The 26106-nt window shown below is 43.8% G+C and overlaps 1 protein-coding gene across 10 annotated transcripts in view; it reads right to left on the reverse strand.

Moving 5' to 3' along the window:
- Window positions 1-26106, reverse strand: part of enox2 (ecto-NOX disulfide-thiol exchanger 2) — a 123527-nt gene that overhangs the window by 28204 nt on the left and 69217 nt on the right. For 6 of the 10 annotated variants that reach the window (XM_040174007.2, XM_040174006.2, XM_078100724.1 and 3 more), the window contains 3 exons: window positions 12507-12638; window positions 1018-1173; window positions 360-425 (listed from right to left, as the gene is read on the reverse strand). In XM_040174007.2, the coding sequence (XP_040029941.1) occupies window positions 360-425; window positions 1018-1173; window positions 12507-12638 (354 nt within the window). The remainder of the gene's footprint in view (window positions 1-359; window positions 426-1017; window positions 1174-12506; window positions 12639-26106) is intronic. The other 4 variants (XM_078100718.1, XM_040174008.2, XM_078100720.1 and 1 more) reach the window with 1 other exon arrangement.

Genomic DNA, 26106 nt, shown 5'->3' on the forward strand with positions numbered 1-26106 from the left:
TGGACACCATATGCAAAACCCTGTTACCTGGATACCGGCGCCTTGCCTGGGATATCGGTTCAAGGCGCCGAAAGCAGCTCGCAGTGGCCAAGGAACCGCCTGCATGATTTTTCACCCTGTATATTTAGAAATATGTTCCCAGGTGAAGTTAAACTTTAGCTGATCCCTCTGAACTGGGATAATTTATAATGAGCCGTAGCGCACACCACATACATGCAAGCACATCTGAAAAAGTGGTTTATGTATGTGATAAACAAAACAAAAAGAAGAATGCAATGCGTGTTTTGTTTAGTGAAAAGATGGTAAACTCCCAAATGCGACTGCGTCTGGGAGCTTTTTTTTTTTTTTTTTTAGTTCACCTTGAAGATGACTTGTAAGACTTGTTTGAATAAAGTCCCCAGGCAGAAACTTTTCTAGCAGGAAATCTGAAAAAGCAAAAGGTGGGATCAATCAAAAGCACCCCCCACTATTTGTTTTCTAACTCTGTATAATTGGAACGTGGAGAGGAGATTAATACAAACAACAGCTTGTGCAGCACACATGGAGACGGGTTACACAAAGTGACTTGCCCTGAACGTTTGTTGTGTGGATGTACAAGACACTTCATGATGAAGAGGTTAATTGCTTGGCAGGAGGAGGGGGGAAGAAATATATAGAGCAACAACGCAGATGAACAACAAAACAATAACATTTTAATATACTAATGACATATGAAACAAAAAGCATATTATCATGTCTTCACAGATATTGCATGCTGACATCTGCCATAACTTCACTCATCTTTTCACTTGAGCTTAGTTTTTTTTTTTTTTTTTTTTTTAGAAGAAGATCTGTACATTTTTTGACAATATTTCTTTCTGGTTAGTGTTGGTTTTGGGAGTATTCTACTAAAGCACAGCGTATATTTTTGCGTTTATTTTAATAAGACTTTTTATTGTGGTGGGATTCTTTCTTTCAGGGGGCGAAGAGTATCGTTGGGTGCAGAAGGTGCGCGATGGGCATAATATTAGGACTTACTTGGGTTGGGGGGGAACAGGGTGCAGCTCTTGCAGTGGATGATCTCCTTGATAACGGGCACGTCCTGGGAGAGCGGCGGGGGCCCCATACCGAGGCCGGGCATCATGGGATTCAGGGGGTTAATTCCAGCCATCATGCCGAGGCTGGGATCAAACTCTGTGTAAGCAGAAGGGACATTTGGAGAGAAGACAACACCAACACAGTAAGATTCAAACGGAGATAGAAAACCCTCGGTCTGCGTGCTAAGTCTATTAAGTTGTGTACTTAATCCGAGGAGGGATTCTTCTGTAAACACCAGTGACACACGAGCAGCCTCCTCATAATAGAACACACAGCCATTCATGAATAAATCATCGTACTTGAAGAACTTTTCACTTAGTCACTTCCTGCTGCTTGAATATTGACCGTATAGACAAGTTGGATCCCTGAAAAACTACGGAACAGAGAGGCTTTATTCGCCGGATTGTTATACACAGACACCCGGGAAAAAGCCACACACAAAAACGGGCATCCGTAGCCACCACGTGTGCTTTTATGTTCACACGCTTCCCAGTGGGGAGCTTTTTGAAATGGAAATGAAGCTGCCCTCCAGTATGTGCCCCAGCATCACCTGCAGAGGATTTGTAGTTGACAATTACGCCGCGGGGTGTGTAAATGTTTACGCAGGAGCACTGCTCTGCAGAACAAATCCTTCACTAGAAATGATATGTGCACACTGGAATACAGCAGGCATGTTGGGGAATTAACGGGGACCAGAAGTTGATGTCTGCGAGAGATGAAATCAGGGTAATGCCTTGTTTAAATAAACACGTGTGTCTCTTAATATTCTATCCCCTCATAATGGCAAAAGGTCTGGGAACGGCTCTCAATAAAATGCAGGCCAGTGCATCTCACTGCCAACTTTGACCTAATACCAAACATCCAGTTGAATTAACACCTCTCAGAAGGTTTTAGACAGAACGGAATATTATAGTGTACTGATTTGCACAGAAATCAACACCAACAAACATTACGTGGTGTCCACTAGTGTTTGCAATAAATCCAATGATGGAATAACGTAATGAACCTTAATGAATTTCCTCGGAACAGAGTTTCCTGAATCTACTGCAAGAGAAAAAAGGGATGAATTAGATCACACCCAGTGAAGGACAGTTATGAAATATGCACATTATAAAAAACACCCAGAAAAAGAAGCCGGGAAGGGTGTGAACGCTGGGCTGATAAACTGAGGAAAAGAGGCCAGATTAAGCAAGCGAAAACACAAATCGAACACGCCTGCCGAACACATTAAAAAGGAACATGTAATGGAAACTTTGTGTCTGTTGATGACCTCGCAATCGGGCCCTAACCAGGTATCTGACTGAGAGGAAACGGGTGGTGAGAAGGACCGTAGTTGCCAGGCGATTGACGGACCGTTGAGGAGGAGGAAAGTAAGACGGATAACAGGGTGGATGATAACAAAGAGGGGGGGAGGGATGGATGATGGGAGGCCGGAGCAATGACCAAGCTGAATGCCAAACACGTTACGAAGAAAGAGGCAGAGGAAACAAACCAACCGATACTGAATTGAAGGAGAAAACATTGTAAAACCATCTCTGAAAGGATTCTTCGGGGGGACAATACCTCATTTTCCACAGAGCCAACGCTCCCCTGTACGTGAGGCTAAATTAGAAAACGTGCTTATGAGTTCATATGTCGTGTATTAACGCAAGGCAAACTACATCTGGGTTCACGCAGAGGAAGCGATCCGGTTACATCAGGGCTCGGCTGGTGCAATTTGACTGCAGTGCTGCTCATGTTCCCTCTGGAGTGTGTGTTGGTGGGAGCGTCTACGTATTTATCCTCGTCCATTAGGACCTGCAGCGAGCATGTAGCAGAGCTGCCCGTAATAAAGGAGATTATCCATTTCTTCTAAAGGATTTCCAGCTAGAGCAGAGCTCTTTCATATCCACTTTGAACAAAGTAGCTGGAGGACGCCTTTCATCACTGACATACCCTCATTTCCTCCCTCCTAAATTCTAATGAGAAGCATAATCATAACAATGTATGCCGCAAGTGGACACAGATGAACATGCACACTGCGGCACTTCTTCCAATGTATGGATTTATACAGTTTTCTAATGGATTGGTTGTCGTGTCCCAGACACAAATACACATTTGTATTATTCTGTTTGTGGTAAATTAGAGCACTGTCTACATTTGAGATGGAACTATTCATTTGGATAACACTGAATCTCCACAAGAGCGACCGAACGCCAGCCAGCGCCACAGGAATGTAAAGTAATGACTTTAGACCTGCAGATGTATGTAGGCATGCTGATGTGACCACCTACAGCCAGAGGATGCAACAACTAAAGCAAGTTTAACAATTGTGCCGCCTGAAGGTGCAGAGGATGGATTTTCAACAAAAGTGAGGTCTTTAAGGCGCAACAAAGAGAGGGACCAATTTGAATTGTCTGTAGAAAAAGTCAACTGGTCAGAGACAACCGGTACGCCAAAAACTACAGATTTAGAGAGGATTTCCCCAAAAGCCATCGTCACAGTTTAAAGTTTCACACAGGCAGAAGACTTGGCCAGCATTAGCGGTATTCCATTTTATTCAAGCTTCTGCAGGGAGCACACCCGAGAGACAATGGTTAAACCTACAGGAGGCTCAGTCAATGTAAAACCTTGGTCATTCATTGGCGGTCACCAGAGATCAGCTGTCCTCGGTTGCCTAAACTATCACAGTGATAGGCTGCGGATAAAAACCTGAGGGGGAAAAAAGAAAAGGACAGGCCCTGGTCCAAAAGTAGCGTTTATAAAGAGATCAATAACAATCTGAAATTAATCCTGAATTACATTCACAGCCAATCAAGTGCAGGTGGGTGTGAATGAGGTTAATACCTCATACATCCCGCATGAAGCAACAGCCCTGTGGGTGTCGGTATAATCTACTGAGAATGAACTGACCCTACAGGATTGGACACAGAATTCAAACTGTGATTACTTCTGTTTCATTTATTCAAGCAGCAGCCTGGATGAATGGAAAACGAGAGCGGAGCCCGAGAAGCTTTAGACAACGAGCGCTGGGTCACGAAGGGGAGCCTCGACAATTGCAAATGAGCACGGAGGAATCTAGCTGTTAAGTGATTGAGAGAATAGTTGAAATGATTAGTGGATTATTTGATTCGTCATTTTGCAGAAATTGCGTCAATCAGCAACAGTTATTGTCATTAATTTGATCAGAATTTAATGAAAATAAAGAGACTGCAGTGAGTCTTTTTTTGGAATGTTGGGTCGCACAAAACCAGTCACTTTGGGTTCTGGAAAACTGATCAGTGAAATGAAAATTAAAAAAAAAGATTAGTCGTAACCCCGAAACTTCAACACCTGGCAATAAAAATTATGAATTTACATGTAAATGTCAAACTAATCTTTTTGAAAGGAACATTTTTCCCTGGCAATGAATGGGAACGAATGAATTGAATACGGTGCTAAAAGCCGACGTTCTTCACAGCGGTGAAAAAGCAAAGAAAAAGAGACCTAGCGAGAAAAACTGTCCCCTTGAAGAGGGACAGCAAAAGACACCTGAGGCGGGGTCCCCTTCCCCCCCTCGCACATCTATCTGATGCCATTTTAACATAAACACAAACAAAGTCAGCCCCTATAAGAACATTGTACAAACGCTCTCCCTGATGTTCCTGAAGGTCTGTTCGAAGTAATTACATTTAGAGCTGCCCATCAACCAGGAGGTGCAGAGAAAAAAGCGCTGACACTTCTGAAGCTCCCGGCCATCAGTGTCATCCCCGCCTGCCCTCCCCGGCGTCCCCCCCTCTGATTCCCAGGGTAAACGTCCCTCATAGCAGTCTTTTTGTGAGCAGACATAGGCGGTGGCTGCGAGGTACGCCTCACATAATATTCTCTAATGAGACGAGCTAGACACGCCACCTGGAACCCTCCCCGTGCCTGAAATCCACCTCGCTCCATCTCTGCAATAGATTCCGGCTCTCTTTGCATCTTCATATGAACGCAGCAGACTTCATTCCTCTTTCGGGAACGATTCTCCAGCCGCCAGGATGGAATAATAATAAAAACCCTGCCTGTTTATAAGAGACATTCTTTATTGTATTATATCTAAGAACCTGCTTCCTTTTGTCGCCTTCAAGAATCTGTCTTCCACATCTGACACCTCCAAAGTCACATCTCTATAACAAATCCAGCCTTAAGCTGAGTCTACCCTACAATCTAATACAGCCGCCACGGAGAGGACGAACTGTCAGGAAGTCCCGCTCCCATAGCTCTGTACGTACTGCTGTACTCCTTTTCCCTAGCCATACTGTATATCCAGCCGCTGCGCCCACAAGCTGCCCAAAACCTCTGGCACAGTTTCAGTGCAGCACTTCAGCAGAACGGGGCACAGCCCGCAGTCCGAGGATTGGGGGATGCTGTCAGCAGAGGAGTGACTGTCAGCCGGTGTATTTCCTAATGTTAATCCAGGTGAGCTAACGTGTGGCAACGGGAGGAGCCCGATTCGTATCTGGGGCGTCTTGTGACCTTTAAATCCACATGAGGATCTCTGTTAGGATGACTGGATATGAAGCATGACACTAAGTTTTCATATATTCCACTGTGGCTTTTAGTCTGTGTGTGCATGTGCACAGTGGTGGAAGGGTTTTTGGCAACCGTGTGGAAAGGGATGAGGGCGAGTGGGATGCAGCAAACAAAAGTGTGGTTGTTTATTCAGGGAACAGTCGTCTGTCCCTGGAGCCTGCTTATATATTCTCTAGTGTGTGTGTGTGTTTTCACATACAAGAATGTGCATCTAAATTAATTCTGATAACATTATTTTCCTTTCGGTGGCGTGTGCGTTTGTGTGCCACCCAAAATATAAAGTGCAATTTCCTCACGTTTTGGCCTGTAGCAGCTTTGAATCAAAATGTGAGACACATAAAGTTAAACCTAACCCTTCATTCCTGTGAATTTATACATGTATTATTATTATTATAGAAGAAAAACCTATTACACTGGCCTAAGATAATTTGTGGCCACTAAGCCACTGTGTCGTTATCGGTTAAACGAATAAGTGCAATGTTCATGGTCAGACGAAAAGAAAACGTCTGAAAGAACATTAATACTACTTTTCACAAGGTCTCACTGGAATGTGCCTGGGATTACTAATATTGTCAAACCTTGGAGTTAGGATCCATTTGAAAGGTCACAAGATAGATAATAAAAAATATAATTTTTCTGCTCTGACTTTTCTGTGATAGTAATTACAGTAGAAATGCCTTTGGTTGAACTCTGCAGGACTCACCTCCACACGGAGTCTGTGTTGAGGACTTTTAGAACAACAAACGTCACAAAGTGAAATAAAACATACAAAACACAGCGCTTTCTTGTGAGGCGTCACAAGTCAAAAAGGTCGTGAACAACTGGCACATTCTTCAAATCAAACAAATGGGAGCGTCTGTATTTCTATAGAAATATAAGAGGAAGAACTCTTTAGCTTTCCATCTGGTTCTGCTTAGAGGCTGGGTGTGCCGCGGCGAGCGCCGGTGGAGGACGGGGAAATACAGTGAGCCCTCGTGGAAAAGGATATCCCTCTCGTGGGTCTGTCACATGTCCAATATGCTGAAACCAGATGTGGTTTCTTCCCGCGGCTGCTCCCATTTCGGCTCCGTTCTCACAGTGAACAATGAATCTGGGATTTCCCTCATCGGGTTTTGGGCTCAACTTATCAGTCATGTCATGAAACTCATTTTGAGATTTCACCCGTCTATGCATTACTGCGGAATGGATGTCGGTATGTCAGTGATGCTGCTATTCGTGACATTCATTTAAAGGGTAACTCGATCCATTTGGAACCAAACATTTTGAAAAGAAATAAATAACTGCCTTGTTATTTCTGAAACCTGGAACATTCCCCATAACTTTCTCCCACCAGAAGGGGAAAAGCCCTGCTGGGTCACTTTCCAGAACCACAGGAAGCGTCTGTGGTCAGACTGAACAATTAAGCAGAAACCCAAATAACTCCTATTCTATCTCTCCACTGGGGGAACGCAGTCTACAGAATAGCAGCGATCATTAGAACCGACACAGACAAGGTACATTATGATCATAACAAAAAAAAACAAGACAGCAGCAGCTATTAAGATGGCAGAACATGAAATCAATACATGGCATTATTCCTCCGGAGATATGCTCCACATCGATGCAGCGGCTGAAAGAGATCCCTTAAATTCAGCGCTTTGAGGGTTTAGCTCCTCGTGGTTTGATATTTATTTGTTAAATATTGCAACTTCATTTTTCTAGTTGTTGTAATTCTCCCCAAGTAATTGTTCTCTGGGGACGGTGGACTTGAATTCTGGCCCGGTTTCTTTGTTGTGTTTTTGTTGGACTCGCGAAACATAATCCGTCCAAAAGACGACACCCTGTATCCCCAGATGCTCATCTCAGAAGAGGAGTGTGTCCTTTAGGAACCAAATGGGAGAGAAAGCCAAGCAGCGGGAATCCCTCTAACACCATGGAACAGACTATCTGCATCATACGAGACATCAGCATTCCTCTACACACGGCGTGCACCATTTACCATCAGGAACATACAAACTTCACTCATGCCTAAGGCCATAGTCTAATTTATGCCTTAATCCAAATCCTTCGCTAACGCAAACATTTCTAAAGTACACCACCGCTGCCCGGTCCCCCGTAGTAATAAAACTGTCATGATTGGAGACGTGAAGCAGGATCTGCGAGGCTCCACCCACAGTGGTCTGCTTGTCCAGCTGTCGGTCTGGATTAATCCGCTTGGCTGGAGGCGGGGAAAGACCGCGATAAAGAAATACATTCCAGGCTCACGTTGGATGAAATGGAGGAAAAGTTCTAATGTGTAATGAAAGCACTCTGGCTCAGACATTCTCTTATAATGATTGAGCATGAAAGTGAGATGAGAAAATGCACTAAAAACCTACATGCATGAAGCACGCGGGGATAAAAAACACACTGAAGGAGGATGGCGACCGTGACGCTGCACCGTCGCCTGTTGTTTAGAGGTGAAACAAAGAAGCACACACAGATGATGTTCAGCCGCGATGGAGAATCAATAACTAATCCACATGGATTACTGCGAAAGCAGAAGGGGCTCTGGGAACAAGTTCCACACAACAGAAAGGGACTGTGGGACATCACCACTGGAACGCGTTTGCCCGAAGAGCTCCGTGCCGACAGCAACGCCGTGAGAAGCAACAACAGAAACAAGAGGAGGAGATGCCATGTTTGGCACAAAGTAGATCTCAGCCAGGGCTGAGTAGTCTATAAAACCGGAATTTATCAAATATAACCTTGAGCTTCTGAGGCCCGATTAGACGCTGGTTGTAGACCGAGAAAAAGAGGGCGGTAAGAGAGACTGCTGGATCTCTTCCCACATCTATATTTAAAATATATGTACACACATGTTTTTAGGCTTGAGTGAAGTAAAAATAAAATGCATTGGTGGAAACTGTAAGCCTGTGAGTAACATATTTAAAATTCCTTTAGAATACGCAGAGAATGAAAGCGAGAGACACCGAGAGACACAGAGAGAGAGTCATTTAACAGTTAAAGTATCCTTCACTTATTTTCACGGTTGGAGCCCAGAGGAGCATGTCAGTGTGACTCGGTTCGGACCGAGTGTGTGGAGGAGCTTAGCTCTGGGAAGAGCAGAGGAACACTGAGTGCTGCAATGTGTCTCTGTGTTACAGAGGCTGGCTCGGCTGTAATGAGATATAAATGAGATGTGGGGTATGTTAGGCTGGCGAGGGAGCAAGGGAGGGAGGGGGCAGGGAAAAAGGAAGGCAGAAGTAGGAAAGCACCAGCTGTTGTTCCAGGTGATCCACAAGCGGAGCCACAGGTGATCTCATATCCCAAATCTCCTCTGATACTACTGCCTCTGATACTTGGATAGTTACTAGGGCAAATAACAAATTAATCGCAATTTATTTTTCTTCTCGAGACTACATCTCTCTTATTACTCTAATGAGTAATCTGTTTAGAAAGCATGCATTTTAGACAATGTTGTTGTAATTGTATTTTAAACACAAAACTACACACATTTGATCATCTTGGAGGCAGAATTAATTCCACCCGGTGGAACCTGTTGAAGTAGCGACTCTCCTGTTGTCCTCGTGCACTTTGTTCTCAACTCTCCATCATTTGACGGCTGTGTTTGAAGTGCTAACAATGTCACATTTAGCCTGGACGTTTTCAGACCTGTTTTTTAGGGACACAGCGGTGGTCCTCTGCAGACTGTGTGCCACGCAGGGTAACGTTAGATGTTGAGATGGAACTACCTTAGCGGCTAGCTTAGCCCTTTGCCGTTTACCACTCATCCCCGTTCTGTTTGACACGTGGGGTAATTCCTCTGCACAGTTCTCCGCTGTATGCCGCGCCGGTTTGTTTTACATTACAAAAATATTTTATCGAATTGATCTCGGCCACATTAATCGCATAGATCAACACGTTCATTGCGACAGCCATAATAATTACCTATGACTGTAGCCTAGGCTCAAAGTAAAATTAAAGCCAATTCTGAGGGCCATCTTGTAATGGGATGCCACCGGATGAAAAAGGGTGTGGAGGACAATAGAACCGAGGGCGATGCCATTCGTGTGAGCGAGTTCCAGGCTGCAGGTGTTGTGCTTGCTGACACGGCTTACCGGGAGAGGTCAAATTAGCTTGACCGGAGCTTTTCCTGCTCGGACAAGTCAAAATGGCGGTGGTGGTGATGAAAAAGCCCTCTTCAATCTCACAAAAAAATCAACAGCGGGTCTCTTACTCAGTTTTCCCTTTCCGTTACACAAAGGCATTCCACAACAAACTGCAAGCACCTGGCTCGGCGACCGACTGTAGGCCAGAGCTGGCACTGGGTCCGAACACATGGGAGAGACGTTTGTGAGACATTTCTTACAGCAGACATCTTGACTCGCCAAACACAGGTGTAGCAAATAGCATCACTAATTGCTGTATTTTTTTCTGTGTGTGTGTGTGTGTGTGTGTGTGTCTGTGTGTGTGTGTGTGTGCGCGCGCCAGTTTCTGGGCTCTGGCGTGGTCACATGCTGTTTCACCGGCTTAATGACACACTTAAAAAATGGAACAGTCTACCATTAATGTCATTAGCTACACTATTTATTTTCCTGCTAGGTTGAGTTAAAAACGATCTGCAGATGCAGTTTAAAGGAGGGACTTGGCACCTTCAATCCACACTTCATCGATACACAGTAGTGAATGGATGCTTGTGTGTATCCAGTAGCCAGTCTTTACCTTACCAGTTGTGTCCTCTCGCTCTCTCCTCAACATAAGCTTTTTCTTTACAGTCTCTAAAATGTGCCGGGCCTGAGTGAGAGCATGTGCTTTCCTTAATATTTCTTAAGGAGTGTATTTGTGAGACTGTTCCGTGTCTCTCTCTCACACACACACACACACACACACACACACACACACACACACACACACACACACACACACACACACACACACACACACACACACACACACACACACACACACACACACACACACAAAATATGAAAGTGCATTTCAGCTAAGAAGTGGGAAGTGATTTATAAAAGGCTTTAGGGAAAGGCTTTCTACTGAGGAGAGAGAAAGGACATGGCAGAATAACTCCTGAGTGACAGAGAGGGGGCGGATGCTGCTCAGCCCTATGTTATAGATAGCAGAGCAATAAGTGACGATGGGTGTCATACTGGCTGTTCAGAGTAAAGCGGCTCAAATTTGAGCTTAAAAAATGCTCCCAGAGGGGGTAACAACAAGAAGAAGAAAATTCAAATACTTTAAAAGCCATGAACTGATGATTCCCATTTGCTACTCAACCAATAGAGGCATGAAAACGGGTCAAGGGTGAAAAAGGTGAGAAGGATATTACCCCTCTAGGGCAGGGGTTTTCAACTGGTTTTGTCCCAGGGATCATTTTTTGCGTACCAACGAGGGGGGGATGGGAATTGACAACAACTAATAGGGGACAAGTCGTTAAATACTCATCATGTATTATATTGCATTGCATATAATGTGTGCTGGTCAACTAGTCTAAAATTAATTTTAGACCAATTCTTGCGTAGTTTAGAGTGACAAATCGTACCAGCGTACTTTGAAGTCAAAATGCTCCATCAGGTTGGCAGGTCTGCTTATTGATAGAACGGTGGACCACTTTACCTTCTGCTTGTCGGTCCCCTCACCTCAAAATATACCTCCTCAAAAACGGTAGCGTTAGCTAATCATTTTCCACCGGAGCTTTAGCTAGCTGGCCTCCAGCTGTGTTAAATGACTCAATTTATCAAGCTGTAGCTAGCGTTAGCTAAGTCTAGGTCAACAAAGCTCCTGGGTAACTTAACTTCGATATACTAGAAAATATTAAAATTATTATTATTATCACTCACCCTGTTCGCAGTTCACTGAATCTCGCGCTCCCTTCTGGCACGCGCACCTATTCGCAGTACACTGAATATGAATACCCCCCCCCCCCCCCCCCCCAAAAACTCAAATCTACACGATTCACGTAGGTCACCTATTTTGGTTTCAAAACGGCGAATTGCCCCGAAAGGTGAGGGATTTTCATGCCTGCAATGACAATAGACTTTTTGTTACTGAGTGCTGAGCTCAGCTCTCTAGTGTGCACAATAGCCGACATATGCTCTATGAAATTGGAGAACTATACATGGTTTTGTCTTTGTGGGACAAAGCTCAAGGAGTTCAGCTTCAGCTCGCTCCGGAGAGGCGTTTAGACTTAAACGTTGTCAGTGGCACAGAAAACGAAGTCTGCAAGTGTCAGGCTTTTGGCGGATGTACGGAAACATGCGACTGCTCTTGCATAACTTGACATGCAGCTCTAAGTTGAAAGAAATGACTCGCTGCTCCGCCAATGCGGCCACACATGAGGATTCCCTTCCACAGTAGCAGACAGCCTACAGGCTGAAGCGAGTCAGGTTAGTCCTGTTTTTTTTATGTGAATGACAGAATTAAAAGGATCTGTTGATGATGCAGAACACATCAAACTGCCTCTGGAAATGGATCCAATTTTAAATAGTTCTTGAGGAATCGTTGACATTAAAAAAATAAATTAAAAGAACACTTTGCTATGGCTTAAAAAGAAAATAGCCAGAGGGGGAAAAACTCTTGCAGTGAAAATAAATCAAATTTATATGATCGGACGGAGGAAAGGTGCAGTTCTGATGTTACTAAACAACATCAAACTAACATCATAGGATATAAATTCCTAAAATCACAAATACACTGTACTTGATACTGGGCAAGCAAAATGCAGCAAAACCCTCAACTGGACTAAATCTTTATGTTTCTCAGCTAATAACATCTGGATATACATGACTGTAAAAGAATGCCCGTATCCAACAACTGTCTAACATAATGAGACAGTATCTTTGTCGGTGAAATATTGAAATGAACGTTCGACACCAAGGCGTCTGTTTTCGTGTTTTTTGTTGTTGTTGCGTGGTTGGTACCTGGCATGAGTTGCTGTCCGGTGATCCCGATGGGCGGCATCCCCAGGTTGTTCATGGCCGTTGCCCAGGGGTTGGGATCGGACATGGGCATCGTCATCGAGTTGGAGTCCATTGTCATGTTGCAGATGCCTTCTGCAGAAACACACGAGGGGAGGAGAGGGGGGCGGAGAGAGGCGTCAGTGTCACTGCTGTGACCTATAAATCCTCATGATCGAAGGTCACGTCGGAGGGAGGGGGGGGGTCGCGCTATGGTCAACACTGAGCCGGGAGATTGCTTCCAATGGCGCGCTGCCGATGGTGGCATCTCCAGCCGCTCTCTCTCTATAAATCCTCCTCCGTTCGTGTTCCGCCCAAGGGGAGCCCACTGCGACCCGGCAGTCGGTCTGACACCAAAGTGGTTTCAACAACACTGTCATTAACAATCTATTCCCCCCGCTGTTCAGGGTTGGTTCGCCCACCGCGCCGAGGTCTGACGGCCCGGCCTCTCCATGGCAACAACAAATAAAACATGAAGAACTATGGAATAATTGACTTTAAAAAGCAATGGGTTCATGAAGCAGCACAATACATACACTCCAGTGAAAGATCACAGCTTTCAGAGTAAGAAAACAACACAGCGCTAAACCAGATTATCATAAACCCTCATGCTATCAGGCATTTGCCGGGCGCTGTGGTGCTAAACCGAGGAAAAACACAACAAATACACACACACACACACGCACGCACGCACGCACGCACACACAGGAAACTCACAACCACAGAGGTTGCCTGACAAATGTTGCATAATTAATCATACACATTTAGAACCCCATACTAAAACCTTGCAGTAAAGTCAACATGAACGCATCTCACATCCGCCAGCGGCTTGTTTCTCCCAGTCTGCTCCACATCTGTAACCGCTGTCTCTCTCTCTCAGACCTGTAAATGGACGGCTTAGCCGAGCGGCCCTCGTCTCTCCCGATGCCAGAGCTGACGGCACTGTTAATAATGAGAAGCATCCCTGGTGACACCTCACACCTCGGCCTGCAGCAGAGCCGACCGCGGAACCGGGTGTGTCTCGCACCATGCACCATGCACCATGCACCATGGCCCCTGTATTGGTATTCCTGGAGATTAAGACACCGCTGGCAACGTGTAACGATGTTATTTGCCTCTTCGCCTTCTCCTCCGAGCTGCTAATTTCAGAGCTGTCCGCTGTCACTGCCGCAGAGGCCTGATAAAAAAAGAAATAAATAAACACCTGCCTGTGTGCGTCTGTCGCCACGATAAATCTGCCGACGAGGGTTTTCACAGGCTTGTTAACTAACACAACCCTATTAACTGGGGACACTTTTGAGGGCTTAGAATGAAGGAGGAGGGGAGCGGTTCATAGCGGTTTCATTGCGGTTTACACAGCATTAAGTACCGTCACTGCAGCTCGCACACACACACACACACACACACACACACACACACACACACACACACACACACACACACACACACACACACACACACACACACACACACACACACACACACACACACACACACACACACACACACACACAGGGTTTGACAGGCGAGGTCCTCAGCTCCCCTGCTCGGATAAACAAATAACAATATCTATGTGTCATAAGGTGTCATGATGTAGAGCTCAGGCTTGGATGCGGGAAGTGTAATATTGAGATGTATTTTACCTTTTGCGAATGCTGTGCTACTGTCAGTGATTTGAGCTTTTTATTTCATTAAAATCAACAGACCTTTTAACAAAAGCATTGAGATGAATACGTATATATGTTTATACAATGATATTGAAGTTCTGTGATCGTTTTTTTTTTCCATCCTTGATTGATATTTTGATTTTACTTCAATAATTCCTGTCTTAAAGCAGTGAAATTTCCCAGAGCCCCAAAATGACGGATAATTAGATGACTTATTGGTCAATACCACCATGTAGTTTTTCTTTTTTTCAATCAAATTTCCAGAAATATTATCCTCTACCAGGATGTGAATTACAACAGTGACACACCGTGACTGATTTCATCCTACTCCCACGACGAATAAGCAGAATGAGCAGTAACAAGCAGCCCCCACAGGACTCGTAATAGAAAAACATTCCAAAGCTCCCCGTGTCCGTTTGTCCTCTCGTCTAATCTCCTGAGTTCTGAGTGAAAACACAACAAGGGATCGGCCTTTGATTGGAAATCATTCAAGGTCAACTGCAGAACTCAATTCTCTTCCTCCACTGGGGGGGGAGGGTGGAGGGAGGGGTGTGGAGGGAGGGGCAGAGTCGTTCTCGGTTTGACTGCCCGGGTCACGGGCGCTGTAGGCGCGGCGTTGGGTCAGGTTAATTCCTCAGCAGCTTCAGACCATGCTGACAATAGCCGCGCCCCCCCATTCGGTCCATCCGTCTGCCCCTGTGCTCCCATTCATCGAGTGCATACTAAAACTCCCCCCACCCTTGTGGCCTGTCCTGCATCGACTCAACCAGCAGCCAGTGTCTGTCTCTCTCTCACACACACACACACACACACACACACTTAATTATATTTGTCAGACTTGCAGCTCTGTCATTCACCGAAGGGCCTTTGATTTCGGTGCGGCGAAAGTGACCTTGAGGGCAGGACTGCGCCTTGGCTTCCTTTAAGAGGGAACCATCCCACATCACATCGATAGCAAAGACCCGAGGGAGGAATAGCAAACAGCTGCTGAGAAAATCCACACAGCGATTCAGTCACAAGCAGGAAAACGCCCCGACGCACACAAGTTAACCTTGCCACAGAGAAGGGGAATAGGATCCGGGGACGTTGAAGCCAATAAGGTAATCAATGAGGGTAAATCAGTTTAACTGAAAACATTGGTTAGAACGGTTTGCTTTTACTGCTTTGAAGCCAAGTGTCTGCATGCAATAAAAAAGTACCTAATTGGTTCCCGGCAGTTCCTTGTTTATTCCAAGGTTAAATGTATCAGAGCAATGCAGATGGAAATAGAAAAAAGGCTAATTATTTTCACCTGGTGGCTTAGTTTAGCATGAGATGTATCACTTCAAATGATATAAACCGAACAATGTAATTAATCATGAGGAGCTGAGACCTTCACAGAAACACAAGTGTCTCTACTGGAAGGAAGTCAACATTCTCATTCAAGGCATTTTGTTGGTTGCAGTTTCCAAATCAAGGAATAATTGTATAAACCAACATTGACCGACACTATTTTGATAACCTGGTAGAAGGGCAGAAATGAACTAGTTTAATCTTTTCCATGTATTTTTTCTGGTTCTCTTCACTCTATGAAACCAAATATATTTGCATTAAGAACCGTTGATTGGACGAAGCAAGCAGTTGTATGTAGACTTTAGACTTTTAGAAATTAGGGTATATGGCATTTATTTCTGCGGCGATTATGCCCATGGCAATTAAAAAGATAGTGATTTTGATTTAGCTGGGGCCCACGGCAGCCCAAGGCTTTCCGGATACTCACTCTCTGAGGGCTGTGAACGGCTTTTAGCTCCCCTAAAAGCTCCCCCAGGAGGCAGATAGGAAATTAAGTCATTTTAAGGCCCATTGGCTGCAAGACCCAACAGCAGGCAGAGACACTCGGGGCCATTTAGTCTAAAATGCACATGGTTTTTAACAGCTAACTACAGGTTTATTACAGCCCCCGGAGAGGGAATTCAAGAGGGTTGCTAAAAAGATGAGGGTCGGCGACAACGGAAGAAAGGAAAGGTCACTTCGAACAGATTGATGCGATGCCGATGGGACAAAATAGAAACAGGAAGCGACCTCAAATTCAACTTTCATAATTGCGGCAATGAATACGAGCGCAGGCATCTGATGAGTCATTAAAACAAAGTAGGAATGGAACAAAAAAAAAACTACAATTAGTGTACAATATAATGACAGCGCCGATCCAAATGTGGCTAAGTGGAAAGATGAGCTTACATTTCCTCACTTCGACAACCAGGTGAAAAAAAAAAATGAAACTGGAGATTTCTGCTATTAGCCATTTGTAAGGATGGAAAGAACAAAATGCTCTCCAAGACGCCCTGACGCTTTGACCCTAATCCTGAATGCAAGTTTTGTGCGTTTGTCTATGCGTGTTTCTGAGTAGGGAGGCACAACGGAGCCGCACTTTAAGGGTCCTCTGGGAAAAACGAGTCCCATCACAATGTGGGGAAGAGCAAAAGTATGCATCAGTAGAAAAACCCAGTTTAGGGGAGCATTTGTGCTACTTTATCACAGCCTACTATGAAATGAGAAATGTGCCCTTACAGATAACTAGATTAATACTTACGTGCCCAACATACACAAGCGTTCACACACAGACGCACAAGCAGAGTCTGTTTAATAATGTATGACTGCCCTTCTCTCCACTTCTTTGATCTGTTAATTATGATTAAAATGGTAGGGGTCTGGTGATTAGTGGTAGCACTGTGAAGAGGGCCCTGAGTGTTATACTACACCACATCTCATTTAGGAAAAGACGACAACAAAGTGAAGATGTAAAGATGACAGAAGTGGCCTGGAGACAGCCAACCCTCAGTGGAGATTGAGTTTGGACACATTTTCTCATTCAATGAGATAGATATAGATTTTCTCTGCTCGCTCTCTCCTTATATATATATATATACATATATATATATATATGGAGAGAAGAAAAAGTGTGAAAAACACCCGCTGCCATTTCTCTTTCAATCTCCTCGTTACGCTCCGATAAATAAATGTGCTAATAAAGAGTTGAGTTCAGAGAGGAAAATGCAGCTCCTGCCAGGACGGAGGCGGATGTTGACCACATGTCACAGCTCATCATGCAGCGTGTTGGACGCAACTATGGAGAAATGTTTTTGTTAGAGTGCTATTGCCTGGTTATAGGACCATACAACGGGCACATACGTTTGACAGGTAACTATTGTATTTCTGTCTGGTAACTGCATCAATAAACTGATATTCCATGAAGAAACCGTGAATTTGTCGATATCATTTGAATACAGATCTACAGGTGGTGATAAGAGACAATAAACTAGAAGACAAAAGGTGAACAAAAATCTTACCGCGTTGAAAATGTTGTTCATCGGTCCTCAAGGATGTGAGGATTTACTTTACTTGCTTAGAAGAAAACTCCACAGAAGTAATGTTATGTGTAGGCAGGAGTTATTAACAGTTGAAGAGCGATGCCTTCATACCTTTACCCTCCAGAAGAAGGGTGAGAGAAAATCCTCAGGCCTCAGAGAATCTCAATGGGACAGTGCCAACTTTAAAACGTCATTATAACGGCGGATACCTAAAGACCTGCCGAAAGAAATGAGCTGCAAACCTTGAGATTTGACGGCTGGGAGTGAACCCATGTTGGCGTTTTGTTTAACGGGATACCGCCGCTTTAATACGGCGGCCACAGCACAGGTTGTCCAATCGAATTACATTCCCCAAATTGGATCGGATAAACACCCCAAAGAGTAATGCACAGTCCAACTCCTTCAGTGCAACCAGCGGCCCGCTGATTAAAAAAAAGTTTGTTGAACCTATGATTTAGTCCTGCTAGTCAAAGAGCACAAAATCCTATACGTCCTCCGCAGGACTCTGAATACTCAGTAAGCTGCTCATCCGACGTGCAGAAAGCCTCATTCTGACGTGATCAATGGCAGATTTGACGTACAATATTTAGGGCTGCACCACAGGGAAGAGTCATGATCGTACGTTGCCCCTCAATGAGTAAAATGAGGATATTTCAATGTTTTCAGCTCTGCAGCAACATTTCTTTACTTTGCCCTGTGAACGAAGACCGTCGAGTCCTGAGGTCGATTAAAAGCACCTCCTGCTGCCTCTGTTTCCATTTGAGTGATGGAAAATATAAATCAACAGTCTAGGAAGTCATCCCAACAAATCCACGTTTAGAAGGATTGAAGAACATACTAATGACCTGATAGCAAATTAAAGATGCTCTGCCGTGACTCCAATGATCTTTAACTCTGCAACTACAGCTAGATGTGTAATTACATTTCCTTAGATGCTGAAGACGGCTGTTTTTTAAAAACATCGCACCCGCCAACAACAACGCTAGTGCACACCGAGGGCTGCAGAGCCGTAAACCCCCCCGACACGATAACCACTTTATTTATCTATGATTCCATACTATTGTATATCAAGGAGAGAGAAACAGACGCACGGCGTGGACATCAGCATTTATCTCCCCATCTCCCTGTGCAGAATGGTAAACAACCTCAATTCCTTTCGCCTTATCGCGGGATATTTTATACAAATGGAGCGGAGGCATTTGTTTCGTTGTCAATGTTGTCGCGGGGGAACATCCGTTCCCGGTCACGAGCACGACTCTTCCCCCTCCTTATCGGGTTGAGGGAGCCGACAGACAAGAACAGATTACTCCGATAACGGGGCGGGCGGGAGAAAGAGGGATGAAGGTGGACAAAAAAAAAAAAAGGAGATCTCGAACAGAGCAGAGTTCACTCACCACATTAATAAACAAGATGTCCACGCTCACACTGATGAACTATTTTTCTAATCAAAGTGAAAGGGGATTTGGATTCTGGATTCTTGTGTTCTTTCTGAAGCCGGTACCAGACTATACCTTTGGGAAAATCTTTCTCTAGAAAAGTCCTTAATTGGTTAGTCGGCCATCTAAAGATGCAGCACCTTTCCTGTGTGATGACGCAGGTATTACGCACATTAGAGGAAAAAATTAAGACATCACATCAACGCTAAATAAAAAAGGCCTCATGAATAAAATGAGCAGGCTTTAAATGAATGATTGAAACATCGCCGAAGGCGGATACTGAATCTTACACACACACACACACACACACACAATCAGAAAAATAAAAAACATTTAGAATATTTCTTGTATTTCTCATAATATCTGCCACTTTTAATCGGTTGAACAGGTGAGACAAAAAGAATGAGTACATCTTATGCTCTTTGGGGTACACACACAAATTGATCTCAAATCTCTCCAATGCAAGCATCAATAATGGAGGCATCCTTAATAAAAGACACAGGTAACATCTACAAGCAGCTATTTTTAGTATGGATCTGAACGGCGTAACTAAATACTTTCTCTCTATCTGTGAGACGGGTGAGCTCTGTTTGTAATGTGCATTTCACGACTTCTTTATTTACACTGGAAAAAAACAAGTCGAACAGATCTCACCAGCGGGCAGGAGAAATGGCTTCTTATTTTAATGTGCAAATGATTCACAGCATCCATTCCCCTCTACTGGAGGGGGCAGATGAGTGACAGCGGTAGCAGCAGTGAATCTGAAATACATTTCTGATGGCCGAGCTGTCACATCAGTAAATACTGATTTGTGAGTAATGCAATCTTATCTAACACACAGTGTGTTGGAGACGGGGAAGAAACAGACTCCATTACCGGAGCAACCATGGGAAGAGGAGGGAGGTAATTGGCTGTTTGATCATTTAAAGTTGTGCGAAAGGAAGAGATGAAACCTGGCCGTGTAATTTATGTGATACATGAGTGCATAAAAAGAAAACGGCTTCAACCTGATGAACTACGTTTAAGCCTCTGTTTACACTGAACACGCAGCCAGGGATCAATAAAGCACCCCATTACTTTTATTAGATAACATGGACGAGTCGGAAATTAGCTTTGACACCGTGAACCTCATCAACGCTTATCTCGACGGGACTAGATGTGGGAGGAGGAGCAGCATGGTGCTCTGCATGTGTTCAACACTAAATTATGAGCGAGGCATAAAGGGTGCGACCAGCGACGGTTTTCCTTATCAATTAAACCGCCAATTGTGTACTTGATTGATTGTTTAGTCAAAATGTCAATAAAGGATTAGACTTTACAATCACACAGGACAATAGAAAAGCAGCAAGTTGTCAGAATTTACAAGTGGAACAGATCATGTGAGGTATTAGTGCTTGAGAAAGCGCTTGATTAATTAGCTACTATTTTGATAACCGTTGTTTTTATATGGTCTCCTGTTGTACAGTAACATCATCTTTTTTATGGGCTTCCACCCCAAAAGGCCCGTGGAGACCTCATAAATTCCACTGCTCGCACAGATGCCACAACCCAAATCTGTTACTGAAATTTATTTTACGGGGTTTGAAAAGACTCCCTGGAACCTGTTTTTTTTCTGTTAATTTCTTTATGAATGACTGGTGAATCTGCTGGACTCAATCAAGCTTCACCTGATGGCTAAGGGGGCGGAGACTATAAATAGTCTGCTCCCCTGGCAGCTCACCTTTTCCCACGCCCTGCCAGTACACCAGCGTATCCTGAAGTGTGCATATTCAAGTTAACGTGAGTGGTCAATTCAATATATCCTTTTGATTGTTTAATTTGTATGCCTTTGTGATGCCTTTGTGACGCCTTTGTGACATGTGCTATGTTGACCAATTCCTTTGTTCTCAGACATGTGCCAGGAGCCATGTAGGATTGTTTGTTGTTTGATTGACCACTCCGTTATTTTATTTTATTGTATTGTTTCTTTGTTTATGTTTTTGATGCAGCACACAGAATAAATATCAAGCCTACAAAAAGGAAATAAACTACTGGTGTTACATCCAACCTGCCTTGCATCATTTTCTCACTCCCCGTTCGGGTCTTCTGACCGAGACTGTCTGCTCACCCAACATTCACTCCCCCCAAACAACATCACCCCTACAGTTCCTTCAGGGTTTCAGTTTTCCCGGAGTCCACACAACCCATGAGGAATTAAACCTGGCCCCTAAGATAAAGCTATGACCAATATTAATAATATATTCCCTAAAACGAATATAGCAGGAATTGATTTAAACATATACGATATTCATATTAGCTTTAGCTGAAATAAAAACATGGAATATTTAAACGTAGTATTTCTAATTAAAACAGGAATGGGAGAGATTCCAATTGAAAATGTTATTGGGAAAAATTCCTGCAGCAAAGTTTTCACCTGCACCAAGTGAATAAAATATATATAGTAATATGATAAACTCACAGGGGGATGAACCTTTGTAGGAGCTAATCTATTGAGACTTCAAACCGGAGCGAGGAATGTCATGCTACTAAATTTAGATAAACATGGACGAGGTTAATGTAAGGAGCCTGCTAGGTCCACGTACATACTATATTAATTTAACTCTCTACCTCATCCATTATACATTACGTCGGAACATGACTTATCGCAGTCAATTTGCATGACTTTCAGCTGTCCTGCGGGGCCCCACACCAAAGAACAAACTATTCTCAGACAAAGCAAAATAACAAGGGAAAGCAGGACATTTAACAAGTAGAGACACAGAAGTGAATAAAGGTGATTCAATACAAAACATCTATTAATTTTTAGGGGAAAAAAGCTGTGATTCACAGGGATTTACAGACAGGTTATGGAGACATAAAGTGATTTGGTCAGAAAAGACATAAACAGGATCAAAGAGGCAGCTAAGGATGAAAGCAGTTAGAGTTCCTCGCCAACCTTCAGAGGTAATTCGCACTATTTTAATGAGGAAACTACTCGGCAACATGGTGCATTAGTGAAGGAAAATAAAATAAATATCAGGGTCCATTTGATGGGAATGGACATTTGTGCTACTCGTTCCAATCCAGTCTGCCTCTGCTCAGAAGTCTATTTGAGTAATATTCAAACTTGCAGGGTTTGGACAGAAAGTTTTTAAACAAATAATTAACCGCCATAAGAAGGAAATCAGTCTGAAGGCAGCTACTTGATGTGCGGATCTGTTATTGATCTGAGTATTTATTTCATCCACACTTCATCCTGTCAGACGCCGGATGTGCACGTCTTTCTGTATCAGTGTCTTATCCGACAGGAAGTCTGACAAGTTCCCTGGATGCGTGTTGTTTGTTTAGAGGAGATACTTAAATGGAAATGAGATGCACCTTTGCAGAAGGTAGATCTCAGGCTGTGGGCGGAGATACTCTGACAGGTACGGGGCAGTTTATTCTCTTTGTTTTGCCTTGTTTTAAGGCTGCGTTACCGTGATGTGATGAGCTAGATGTAAATGTACCAAGTAATTATACCCACATTACTGATGATTACTCATCACTTGTCAACTTGTCATTTTGTGAGTATTTTGTGAACACTCCAAAGATCAACCGTACGCTATGCATTTTAGATTGATATCCTTATGTTGTACCAAATACATCAATTTTACTAATGTGCCCCAGTGAAATCAGAAGTATCTGTCCAGGTTTGAATTATTTCAGGTGGATTTATTAGATTACATATCTCTCTTTCTCATCATTTTAAAGAAAAGGACTACCCTCCTATGTGCAACAAGGCCTCGTGGTGCATTTTCAGGTTGGCTCAGTCCCATAATGTCTCTGAAATAGACAAAAAACAGAAGGCCGGGACACTGAGGATCCATAAAAACATTTGAAGGAATGCCCCGCCAACTGATGATGAATTACATCGAGACTTGGAGGAGGAGAATAAAAGGGAAAATTCTCAAGTTTTAGGGTGAAAACAATGTGCCAGATCCAAACCGTACTTTATTCTATTGTAGAGAGCCAGTGCGAATCCGATGGGAGAACAAACAGTTGTGCAATATAATTGATCCAGTATGTGACTGCGCGCATGTAAGCGCTGAAGTGCTTTTTTGGGTTGATCAACCCGGGCGATCCAAATCAGTTTCATCGTGTTCAAATTAATTTGAAAATCGGAAAAATTGATTTTATCAATAGAACAATCTTTATCGCGACTAACTTAATTAGTACAAACATCTCCTTGTTTCCTTGCGGTTACCTTTCATTGCCCTCTAATTTCATCTTCATAAGTCAATAGTAATTCTAAAAGGTCCTGATTTGTCATTAAGAAGATGCACAGGCAGAGGATTCCTAGAGTGAAGTTCTTGGGGCCCAATTATTTTCCTCTTCAGTGCTTTATGTCCTCGTGTGCTCCGTTCTTCCCCAGAACAAATGGATGAGAACGAGGAAAGGACACAGTGCCGATGTGGATATTTCATCCAATGACGCACTGAGCAGCCAGAGGGAGATCCCCATCGGGTGACTGAAGGTTAGGACAAAGATGGTGGCACAGATTTAAAAATGTAGAACCCGAACAACCTCTATTAACGTGGACTACGGAGGTGATTGGACTTTCAGAAAAAACAAAGCTGTGTTTTCCATTTAATACAGAATCCCTGAACCCTGCAGTCACGGAAGAGAAAACTGTGACCAGTTTGTAGGAGCTTTCTGTTTAACAAGTATTCAGTACGCAGCCCACAGCCGTGTTTAGTACAAGAGGCACATATAGGAGGGGTCTATTGATGCTTGAAGGACAGCTTGACACCCTCGAGGAGGGAAAACCGTCTGGAGAGCTACTTTAAATCCGCTTTCCGTTCTCCTTTTGAAGTTTATACTGTCAAGAACAAGAGAAGAAAAGCTTCTTTGTTTGGGTAGTGAGGACTTACAGTGCTGTAAGTCCCTTATATGTTGTTATAATATGACAGAAAAAACAACAACTTTGATGGTCATGGTTAATAGACAGCTGGAAAGATTCTTCAGTAAACTGTAAAACAATTACAAGTCTATGACAGATGCTACCCCCCCCCCCCCAAATTCAGCCTTCAGCCTAAAAATAAAGGGAAAGACAAATTAAATATCCTTTAAAGTCAAGGCAGTATCTTTTAAACAAGAAGCTGCCTAACACCAAATGAAGTGGCTTTAAATAGAATTTGTTCAAGGAGTGGATGCAGACGGATTTAAACCCTCATATCACCTTCTATCTTTAGAGCACCTAATCTAGAATGACACCACAGTATACAGATCATCCACCAGGAGTTACTAGATAGAGGCAGGGTTTCAATCCTCGCCCAATTCATGACCACTAGAGCCCGACCACGTCCGGGAAAAGCAGCAAAAATTCTCACTTCTGAAAGCAGATAATTCTCAGAGACGTTTCTTCAACAAAAGGACAGTTTTTGCTCCTCTGTGAATATTTTATGCAACTCTTTATTTGAACTCTAATCACAAGTGAAGGGGAATTTAACCCCTCCCATCACATTTGAAACACAGTGCCAGCATACTGCTGGAGACGCCTGCATCCTAGATCTCCTGGGAACTGAGGGTTTTGTCTTCCCAACCCTAAACTTTAAACCTAACCCGGAGTGAAATGCCCTCATACCCCAGTTAGTACTCATACCCAGCCACAGATCCTCTCATTAGCCCGGCTAAGAGCTGTAGCAAGATAGCACACAAAGTAGTTTGTCCAAAAGGGAAAGCTTATTGTGCATGCTGGCAAAAAAAAAAAAAAAAAACACAACCATAATTACTCTAGTGAGAACAATCATTTCAATGCGAGGCTTGTATGCGCTTGAATATGATACAGACAAAGAGGAGCAACGGCTCTTCATCAGCTGTTCCAGCTCAAGCCCGAGAGACCGGCCAGCAAACACATCTGCTAAATGTATGAGTTCGTCCTAAAAACACGACCAATTGCAATGAGATTTCCACAGTAAATAAGTGGCTCGGATTTAGCTGCGTCAGCGGCACATTCCTGAGCACAGAACTGGGGTACGACAGAAATATGAATCTGTGTGACATGACAAGCCCGCTGCCCCCAGGACCACGGAGGATGACATGAATAGGCTCAATGTGGCATGTACCTCAAAACGGCACATATAGGTCATGAGCACTGTTGTTCGCTTTAAGAGCCCCTTCATAGCCGGTCCCTCGGGGTGTGGTGGTGGTGGGGGGGGGGGTGAGCATCAACATTAGACGGTACTCAGGTCAGCTCAATTGGAAGCAGGTCGGGTCTTTCTTGAAGCTCGCTGTTGTGGAAATTGCACTTAATTACTGGATGTAGCGCTCGTTGATGTCTGGTACACGCCATGCATTATGCAAAGGCATTTGTATAACAGGATTTAGCCGGTGGATCACAGAGGTTCCCAGTGGTTTGATCATTTCCTTTTCAACATTCACAGACAAAGACTGCTGCTATGTGTAGTAGTGACCATTCTATCCATTTCCTGTGTGAAAGCCCCTGAAAAAGATGGTCTCAATCCTCGGGTTTCTCTACAAAACTAAGGGTTTATCATGGCAATCTTCCCGTCACCTGTACGTTACATGCTTGGCATTTAACACGTTTATAAAGTTAGCAACCTCGCTTGTGACCACATTGGGACCAAAACTCTCCAAGCGATTCCAAATAAAGCTGCGGGACGTCAATACGGTGTGAAGAAATAATTTCTGCTGTTCCAAAGTGTCTGAAAAGAGTCAACGTTTTAGGGAGTTTTCTCAATTGAGAATTCAACGTGGGTGTGGTGTCTTCAGGACAGTGGCCAAACAACAGCCATTAATAACCCGCGTACAAAGTTGTGACACGATTTAAGTTTCTAGTTCCGATTGAAGCACAGAAATGCTCACATATTTCCAAATTTGCCTCAAACTATTTTGGGCAGCACATTCATAAATGTGGAATAAACAAGTGTTGGAATAAAAATGCGTCCATGTCCAGGGCCCTCAAACCATATTTTTCTAGTGTCAAAGTTGGCTTCAGCCAGTATGGAAATCCCTGACTGGAATAGTAACCGTGGAACACAAGGTTCAGGCCCTGGATTCAGCCCAGTCCGCCCACCCACTCCGGCTGTCATCGCACCGTGCTGCAGCAGCGGCTCGGAGCATCTTATCAGCA

Source organism: Gasterosteus aculeatus, chromosome 4 (genome assembly GCF_964276395.1).
Source record: "Gasterosteus aculeatus chromosome 4, fGasAcu3.hap1.1, whole genome shotgun sequence".
Lineage (NCBI taxonomy): Eukaryota > Metazoa > Chordata > Actinopteri > Perciformes > Gasterosteidae > Gasterosteus > Gasterosteus aculeatus.